Source organism: Sphaeramia orbicularis, chromosome 13, assembly GCF_902148855.1.
Source record: "Sphaeramia orbicularis chromosome 13, fSphaOr1.1, whole genome shotgun sequence".
NCBI lineage: Eukaryota > Metazoa > Chordata > Actinopteri > Kurtiformes > Apogonidae > Sphaeramia > Sphaeramia orbicularis.
The window spans coordinates 32231892-32242352 of record NC_043969.1 but is presented as its reverse complement, the minus strand read 5'-3'; the positions used below and the strand labels follow the sequence as shown (position 1 = coordinate 32242352).

At 38.3% G+C, this 10461-nt stretch overlaps 1 protein-coding gene across 1 annotated transcript in view; it reads right to left on the bottom strand.

The window, feature by feature from the left end:
• The window catches only part of slc47a3 (solute carrier family 47 member 3), a 17718-nt gene extending 13542 nt beyond the window's left edge, over window positions 1-4176 (bottom strand). Inside the window, exon 1 of the mRNA XM_030151182.1 lies at window positions 4029-4176. Coding sequence (XP_030007042.1) covers window positions 4029-4157 — 129 coding nt within the window. The 5' untranslated portion in view covers window positions 4158-4176. The remainder of the gene's footprint in view (window positions 1-4028) is intronic.
• Between the last annotated feature and the right edge of the window lie 6285 nt (window positions 4177-10461).

The following is a 10461-nucleotide window of genomic DNA, read 5'->3' as shown; positions in this document are numbered from 1 at the left end:
TATTGTATTTGTTTAGTATAAATTATCTTTGCTTCCAAAATGCCTCAGAGATTCATTTTTACCTAATTTCTCTTGACATTGATTTTGTTTTTTGTTTTGTTTTTAATCCATGACTATTATTTTAAATGTTCTGCTTCTAAATTTCTACATTATTTTTCACACTCTGATTGTAAATAATAATATGCTACCACAACTACCCATCTACTTTCTTTACATCTCACTTAGATAAAAAAAAATCTCCCATTAAACGTTAAGGAAATATTGATGTTTATGTCTCAAATCAGCATGAACAGGACATCTTCTGAGCTGTAGCCATGATGTGTCCCAGTATTTTTGCCTGAATAATTAATAAACATCAATTATAGTTTTGTAGCCCAGACCCCTGTTAGAAAAGAAACACCTGAATGCATCATCATATAGTGTATTCCATAATCAACTCTAAGTGTTTTTTGTTTTTTTTTACTAAGTGGAAGAATGTAAAAATCACTGTAATTCAGCCACAAAGTGAAAGACTACATAACACTGCAGAGTGGGTTTGTGGAGGTCTGAGGTGTGTAGTGTGCAAAAGTCGTCAATGTTCTGCTCACTCAGTAACTGTAGAGTACCAAACCTCCTGTGGCATTAACATCAGTGCAAAAACCATGCTCTGTGACATGTTGGTCCCATATGAACCATCTTGGACCTTGACAACCTCAGGGACTGGTCTTTTGCTGGTGCCCAGAGTCAGGACTAAACACGGTGAAGCTGCGTTTCAGTTCTATGCAGCTAAACTCTGGAACCGTCTTCCTGGTGATGTGAGACAGGCCTCTACTGTGACAATGTTTAAGTCCAGGCTGAAAACAGCTCTGTTCAACTGTGTAGAACAACTGAAAGGGTTCTATCTGCACTCTTCTCTTCTACTTTGTTTTAATTGATTATTAATTATGTTTTATTGATTATGTTTTAACTGTAATTGTGCGTTTTTGACTTGTCTCTTTTCCACATTTGTAAAGCACTGTGAATTGCCTTGTGTATGAACTGTGCCATACAAATACATCTCCCTTGCCTTGCCTCCAGGAGCTCCATGGCAGAGACTGCAAGACCAAGCAGCTGCATTACAAGCCTAGTTCGATGGAGGAGAGCTCACAGTATGGTGGTGTTGTTTTACTGAGGTCGGTCCAGGCCTTTTAGTTCCAGTCAACGGGACTCTTGATGCTTCTGCTTACCAAAACATTTTTCTAACCCAACTTTGTGGGAACCGTTTGAGTAAGGCTCTTTTCTGTTTCAGCATGACTGTGCCCCAATGCGATAAGCAGGGTCCATATAACATGGATGGATGAGTCTGGTGTGGAAGACCTTAACTGACCTACACACAGTCCTGTCCTGAACTGAACCCCAATGAACACCCCTGGAATGAAGTACAACGGAAATTGTAAGGCAGGCACTTTCATCCAACATCAATGTGTGACGTTACAAATGATTTTCTGGATGAATGGGCAAAAAATTCCCCACAGACACATTCCAAAATCTTGGAGAAAGCCTTTACTGAAGAGTGGAAGCCGTTATAGCTGTAGAGGGGAGACCTGCTCCATATTAACAGCTTATGGATTTAGAATGGGATGTCATAAAAACCCCTCCAGGTGAAAAATATAGGTGGCCCAATACTTTTGTCCATATAGGTAATATGTTGGTACATAAACTATGAAGCTGTCTCTCATAAATACATTTCCAGATATCAGATTTTAGCTGAAGACTTCGGTTTTCAAATGTTTACATGCATTTTCTTTTTTTTTTTTTTTTAAACACATCTGTGGTCCATGTTCTTTATTGATAATAACCTAAAGATTGTCAGGGATTCTGGTGACAGATGGCAAAATGTTCCTTCATTGTGAGGCACAATTTGATCTACTTATCTACTTCATCTATTTATATTGGAATACATCGTCACCCTTTTTAGATTAAAATCCTCACAGGCTGCACTTATCCTGTATCTTCCACTGATACAATGAGTTAAAGGATAACTGCAGTGTACACAAATGGTGTTTTAGATTAACACTTCCATACTCTAAAGTCTAATTGAATGGATCAAAGACCTAACACTTTTTTAGATTACGGCCCACATTCATAAGTCTGTAACTAAAGAGAACAGTGTGAAGGTTTGTTTTATAGTTGTTTCAAAAGAGCAAACTAAATCAAATTCCCAAATGACTGTAATCAAAGTACAGTATGTGTTGTGATCCATGCCTTTTGTTTAACTTGCTATATCTATATCCACATCCTGGGGTGACAGAAGGGCACACCCCTGGACCTTTGAGCTTAAGTAAACACACAGATATACCCTTTAATTATTTAAGGTAGGCCAACAGGCATAAAGGAATATATAGGGATAATGTAGTTTACTTGGTTGGTGGAAATAAAGTCATTTTGAAATCAAATTACAGACATTTATTGAGGGCAAAACTAACTCAAGCCTTCACGGAGCCTGTGCTGCCAATAACACTGGCTGCTTTTTCTACTGAAACAAAGAAGAACATATTTAGTGTGTGCTTGCTTAAAAAGCATCCATTACATTACACATAAACCAGGGACAGTTTTATCCTGTTGAATCAGGAAAAGCTGGTACAAACTACAGGTCGGTAACCAAGGCAGTAACAGCAGATATATTATATAGTCACCAACATAAAGCAGATCTGACTGCTGACTACTACTCACTTCTATCTGTACCTTTCTGGCACTACACCTGCTGCCTGAACCAGGGATATATCACTGAAAACAGTAGAATAAATGAATGAATGAATGAATGAATGAATGAATGAAAACTTGAGTTGAATTTCAAACTGTTTTTTCATGATAGCGTGAGCAGCACAAACCACATGGTCACATGATGTTTTCAGTTCTGATCCAGACAACTTCCATATGTGGTCCACAGTCAGACATTGATTTGATCTTTTTCAATGTGACCTTAGTCTGAACAATCAGATTGGAATTCATGTGACTTATGTCTTGTTAAAAGGAGATTTGTCACAACTCTGCACAGGATGGAGTCACTCACATGCTATAAAGATGTTCAAATGTAACATGTAATTGTAGCAAAGAAATGAATCCAACACATGAGAAATGAAAGTAAAAAATTAACTGGGACAATTTACTACATAATAAATGTTGGTCGTTTTGATACTTTTACTGAAGGACATGTGGTTCAGTTCAGGACTCTGACCAGTTCACACTGTAATCTGACATTTGCCACATTCATGAAAAATTATGTGAAGAGTCAAATAAAACCTTTAAGCAGGAAATCAGAACTGAAGACTAAAGCTGTCAGTGTGATCATTATCTAAGTGTGCCTAATCCTCAAACCATGTCCTGTTAAACAGTAATGAGGCCATCTCTCCATCTTCCCTGAACCACTCAGCTCAGTTTTTATTATACTATACCCTCCTCAGACCCAATAAGTAAACATTTTCACCATTTTCACATCTTTGAGTACTTAGAAAAGCGCTATATGAAACCAATGTATCATTATTATTATTATTATTATTATTATTATTATTATTATTATTTTACATTCAATAATTGCCTTAATTGGAAACAGCATGATGCAACAGTTTTTTCAGATACATTTATATATAGTCCTTTTCAGTGGACTTTTTTTTTTTATAGTAAAGCAGCGAAACTCTTGTCTACTAGGGGACAAAAATGTTTGCTGGGTCTTAAAGGGATATACTGAATATATACAGAATTGTAGTTAACTGACTGTAAAGTGAAATTTCTCTAAAATTTTCAGGTTATTGCTCTGTGGATGATACATCCCCAGAAATAATGGAATGGGTGCCAACAGTAAAATAAAAATTACAATATTCAATTTATGTTGACCTCGTTCCTCAGTAGCTTACGTATCTATCAGCAGACCAATGTAGTACTTTTTAAAATGTACTTATTACTTGCTTTATTTTATGTGTACCCTATACTTGCAGGTTACACTCTTGGGAGATTAAAGTCATTTAATATTATTTCTGTCACTCAAACTGATTTTTCAGTTTAATACTCACAACAGGAAAAGCCAGTTTACATAACTCCAGTAACTCCTGTTTAAAGCCAACAGGGATCCACGTGCTGATTCGTCTGAACACGGTCCTTTCCCTCCAGGATGAGGAGCCGGTTCTGGGGCTGGTCTCCATGAGCCGGTCCGTGTGTGGCCGTGGGTCCGTCAGCTGAGTGGGGCCGCAGTGAATGAGCGCGAGCCTGAAGAAACCTGAAGTAAAACTGTGTCCACGTGAGGTCACAGACTTCCCATGAGTCATCTGCTGACTCAGTGGGTGAAAATGTGAACTAACACCTGCGTTTCATTTCCTTCGATTAAATAATGTCCCCACTGGTGGTTTGTGGGACTGACAGCAGGTCTAAGGGCACTGGGTGAAGAGGCAGCTGTGGGGAAGTTCACTAAAGTAAACACAAAGGACGCACACTCACTTTTATACATATTATTCCAGATATTGTTTTTCTTCAACCGCCTGCTACCTGTAAAAGTAGAAATATATTTTTTTTTAAAAATGAGAAATATACAGAGCAGTTATAGCCTAAGGGAGACCGGGGATGGTTGTAAGAAAGACATGGTTGTAACCAGAGCCTTCATTATAACAGAGTTGCGACACTTCCATAGATTGCCGTTGTAAAAAATGGCAGACAAAACAGAGGGTATGCATATACGTCACTTCCCCCCTGGGCTACGCCCCTCTAAGTCAGACTGAGTGGCAAAAACCAACCTGCTCAACATGACTGAGTATAGCAGTAAACACAGCCAGACCAGGAAAATGTGAAATATGAAATTAAATTAAAGGTGGGGTCTGAGATCTTGGAAAAACGGTTCAAGCAGCTACATTTTGAAAATACTCCGTTCAAAAGTCCAAAACGCTTTCTTCAGACGTCCCTCTGAAGCCACGCCTCCAGAGTGGTGGCACGTGCAATGCTTGTTCACGAGCGCTGCACAGCAACAATTCACCGGCTGAGGCTCTGCTCTGTCCCCGGGTTGGGCTCCGACGCCATCTACGGTCCGGTCCGGCCGAACCATCTCCGTCACTGGCTGAGGCTCTGTCCCCTGCTCCGGTCCCGTACGCCTCGGGCTCCTACCCCGACTACGGCCCCGGCTGAGCCTCCGACTCGCGTATCCCTCATTCAGTTTCCTCTAACACCCCCACTCTTCCAGAACAGCCCCAGTTCGGAACTATGTGACTAATGTTACATTTCCTAGTGGTTTATGTTAGTGACAAAACAGTTTGCAGGTGAACTTTCCATCCTAATATACCTAATATAGCCACGCTCTGGCTACGCTGCCTGTACAAGGCTCCAGCCTCTGGGAACGCAAAGAGGGGTTACGCGCAGAGGGGGGAAGGGGGGAGGGGTGAATGACAGTTGAGTTTGATAGACATATTACCGTTCAATCATTTCGAGTGAGCGCTCAAAGTGATTGGATGGTGTTTTTTCAGTCCTACCCGTTCCACAGGTGACTGATTTTTTTAATTTTTGTGTTAGAGCATTTAATTACTTAGTTGTAATCGAGGTGTGAAGGGGATTTTAAGGAATATAATAAAAAATGCTCCAGGAAAACATCTCAGACCCCACCTTTAAGGACAAATAGACTGGACATGGATCCATACGAGCTACCAAAGAACAAGTGGTCCATGAACATTGACATGTGGCCCGAAATCATGTATCCGGACATCCAGGGTGTAGGAGATCATCGCTATTTTTACCTGAAACAAATATACATGGTTTTATCATTACTGATGACCAGGGGCTAAAACTAGGCAGAGAACCAACTGATCCAAAGTCCATTTACAGTAGACCATGTACTGACCCCAGTGAATATATGCATGATCTACTGGTACTGAGGAGATTTACATCTAAGTTCATATCATGTACTTTATACAACACAGATACTACTGCTGTGGACCAGCAGGGTACGACTTTATTCTCATAATATTATGGCTTTGTTGTCGGAATATGACAACTTTAATCTCATAAACTAATGATATTATTGTTAAATTATGAGTTGTTTTTTTTTTTTTATAACTACGACTTTATTCTCATAACATTGTGATTCTTTTTGAATTCGACTTTATCATAAAATTACGGGTTTTATATTGATATTTTATGACTTTATACTCGTAGTGACTCTTATATGGCCCTAATACGCCGTCGTAGCTTTATTCTCCAGTACCCCCATATTTGAAAAACTAGGTTAGCTTTAGTTTAAGTTAGTTTACAAATCATGTAGGAGCACAATGTTCAGAATCAAAAAATGAAGACAAAAACCATGAAAGATATGATCATGAAACCAAGAGTTTTACTAAGAAGTAATGTTAGCCAAAACAATACATCATTTAAGGTCTGATTTTACCCCAAAATACAGCATAAATTAATGTTACCTGATATCAAACAGGATCCACAAATCTAGGTTTGGTTTCCTGGATCCATCTATTTCTCTTTTCTTTGTCTTTCGGTGCCTGTAAAACGATAGCTCCGACTGCTTTTCAAACCTGTTCATACAATCAATCACACAACAGCTCTTCCCCATTTTTTATTAAATATTGTTCTTCAGTTTAGACAGTAATGAAGCTAACGCTGTCACTCATCTCCCTCTTTCTGCCACTCAGTGGGTGGAACCACGGTGACTTCCACTAGCAGTGATGTCACTTGCAAACCCCCTATATGGACCCACTTCTGGGTTATGGAGGGTGCGATAGTTCCATCATGGTGTGTAATGGCGTCAGAACACATTCATTTCTATTGCAGTTGATCTTGCAATTACAGCGCTAAGTTAATAATAATGTTAATAATATATATTAATAATATAACCTGTCAAGCTGACATGAACCTTTCCCCCCAAATTTTTCGTTTTCAAAGTTTTCATCAGTGGTCAACCCCACTACTCAAAAGTATATAAGTATAACTGACACAACAGTACATACTGCAGTGACACAACGGTTGTGTGTGGTTTATTTTGAGGTTTACCATGGTCACTGCTGTTTGTCCCATAGAAGAACATGACAGTGCTTGGCTCATTAAGAACTATTCAGGCTTACATGAACCATATGATCATCAGAGCGGCAACATCAAAGCGTGTCGTAACTCTCTTTATAGGGCTCTAGTTGTAGCACTCTCAGTTTGACCAATCAGAGATGAGCTGTGATGATGTCATCAATACAGTCCATGCCCACTTCCAAATTGAGCTCACTGGAGAAGCCTCATGTCATGACAGATGAAAACTGTCTGTTCTGGAGCCAAAAAATGATTTTTCAGGTAAGAAAGTAAAAAATTTTCATCACAGTTTTTTTTTTGCATAGTGTCCATTGTGTTGTAGATAAAATTGTTTCACTTATATAAGCTCAAGTAGTAGTTTCTGTAGTTTAATTTTGATGTGTTGCATTATTGCTAGCTTTGAAGCTAAATTTACTGTAGTGTGGTATCCTCTCCATCTCCCCCCAGACTAAGGGTTGCCAGATCCAGCATGAATGTCTACTACAAAGAGCTACCATGGCAAGCGATGAGTCCTACACCAGTATTTATACAGGGCCCAGTCTCTTCACCTGGTCCCGGACTGCGGTCTCTTCACCTGAGCCGCTGTCTCTTCATCCAGCCCTGGGAGAAGACACCGCAGCCGGGCCTTGGTTCTCAGTGGCTCTTACTGGGTGGTGAGACTGTGGGCCAGGGCTGTGGGAGTTCATGGGAGAGCCGGTGTCTGTCTTCAAATTCTTCTCCAGTTTCAGTCATCTCCATGTTTCAAAACCATCTCCTATACATAGCCTTGTTTTGTTTCTCACTTTGTCACGACATATTTGGGAATAATAAGAGGCCTTTTAGGTTTAGTAACGGCAGATATTTATGATTGGAAATGTTCCAGCTGCAGCTCAGTGGGAACTGGCAACCTGGATGCTGAAACACTACGGACTTTGTGACTGGCAGATAAATGATGGGCGGAGCATCAGACCAAATCATAAAATGATAATATAAACATTACTTGTGGGCTGCCACTTAGCTTTTCAAAGGCAAATATTCTGGCTGGACTACTACTGTCAGTGATATCAGTATGTGTCTGGTGACTTTCAGGGCCATTTTATGATTACTTGGAACATAGTTCTTACATACAACTCCTTTAAGTATACCATTAACAGTCTCCCTCTCATGTTTAAGCAAATATTTAACCTCTATGCATGCAGCCCCTTCTAAATGATTATACAAACACAGGGCTTTGTCTTTTTCAGAAGACTTTAGCTGTATATGGCTGTCAATCATTTCAATCCATTCTTCCAGAGTAGGAGAGTCAGCTTTCTCCACATCACCAGAAAACTTGGGTACCTTCTCCCTCTGCTGAATGTAAACCACCTGTGCTCCCCCTCAGTCTCAGCAGAAGTTGATTCAACACTGTCCATAGCGCTCAGTGCCACTTGCCACCTTTTCTTTTCTTTTCTTTTCTTTTCTTTTCTTTTCTTTTCTTTTCTTTTCTTTTCTTGTCTTTTCTTTTGAGTGTCTTGTTAAGTGTTATATCTGCATTGTACCAGTAGATGGTGCCATTTTAACGTGTTTAAGCCTGTTGTAAACTAGATAGATAGATAGATAGATAGATAGATAGATAGATAGATAGATAGATAGATAGATAGATAGATAGATAGATAGATAGATAGATAGATAGATAGATAGAAATGTTCTATCTTTCTTTCTTTCTTTCTTTCTTTCTTTCTTTCTTTCTTTTTGCTAAAGCTGCATCTTACCAACAGATGGAGCCACTTAAAAGTTGTAAAGTTGTGTAGTTCTTCAGTTTATTAAATTACTTCTCTAGGTAAAATAATTAATCAGGATATAACTTACACAAATGTTATTTTATGTTTCTTAAACCAGTTTTAGAGCTGTAAGTTTAATGTATGGTAATGCTACTAATAGATTTTTTTTGTGAGTATGTCTCACAAGGTTGTTTGCAACAGAAACCTAAATGCATATACATATTTACATACACATCTATCAAACAGGACAGCAATCACACTCACATATACATACACGTACAATTACCATAAACTAGTTAAAACAGTTTCAAGAGTGACAAGAAAAATAGAGGCCAGTAGAGCTAACTGATGGCACAGCAGAGTGATAGGTTTTTCCAGTAGTACAGTGCAAAATACCAGAAATAGGTCCTCCCAATTTCAGTGTTCATTTTTTTAAATTTTTATTTTATAGGGTTATTAATAAGCATTATTATTATTATTATTATTATTATTATTATTATTATTATTATTGTTATTGTTGTTGTTGTTGTTGTTTATTTCTTGATTGATTTTTAAGACTTTGTTTATCCAGGAAAGAGAAAAATTGACAATATCTTGTGCCAGTACTTCCATTTCTATGACAAAGGCAACAACACAGTTAACAAGTTGCAGCCAATGCATACTTTCATGTGCACAAATATCATATAAGTCACACAATGATCAAGAAATGTATCAAATAAAGTGCCATCTTAAATATTTTTTTCCCTTTTAACTTTATAACTTAAGTTAATCCTCAAAGACCTTAAGGCAGACACCAAAAGTATCTACTGATCTAAAATGTTTAATAAATTACTCAGTTTTTCACTGTCGTCAGATATGACCCATTTTGACGTCCAAAAGCTCCTGTAGTGAACATGGAAACACATAATGACAAATGGAGGTGGTTGTAGATGCTTGTATTTAAGTTCATTTAATTACATATTTTGCTGAAAAGTCAAATTTTCCTCAGTTTTGATATAATAACCTTTTCAATTTACTCTGAGCTTTTGTGAAGAGCAACATGATCAGTAAATTAAATATAAGAAAATACCTGCTTTTCCCCGAACAATGCAAAATGCAGAGGATAATATTGTAGTAAATGATGACACATCATTTAGAAAAGGATTAAAGTAGACAAAAATACATTGAGTCATTGCAGGTCTTTAAGGATTAAAATAAACCCTGATATCCTACTCAGTTTAAGAATGAAAGGAGTTTTGAATAAGAAAAACTCAGTTGTATTTTTCTCTGGCCACCAGGGTGTGCCAACAGTCATACAATAGATAAAAACAGTGCACAGTGTGTTTGTTAGCCCAAACATCAACAGTAGCTGATGCTGTCCTGTAGGTCTAAAGGTCTGACATCAACATCTTGAGGCAGTTCGCTCTTTTTTCACCACGTCTGTGTTTTGCTTTCACATGCCATGGAAAAGTCGGCAATTTTGAATCAGCTGACTGTAAATGTCAATCCAAAGCTCATTGGACCAAACCATCTAAATAGTCTATTGAGATCTTCAGTGAGAGGGCTACAATAGTAGGGTTGGAGTACGTCAACCTCTTATTACAACTAAAAATGCCCTTTTTGTGATTGATGTGGTGCAAATAATGCATGAACTGTGGTCACACAGTCAGATGAGTCATCTTTACTCTGTTTTGAGCTACCGTGTGTGGTACGTGGAACTGCAGAA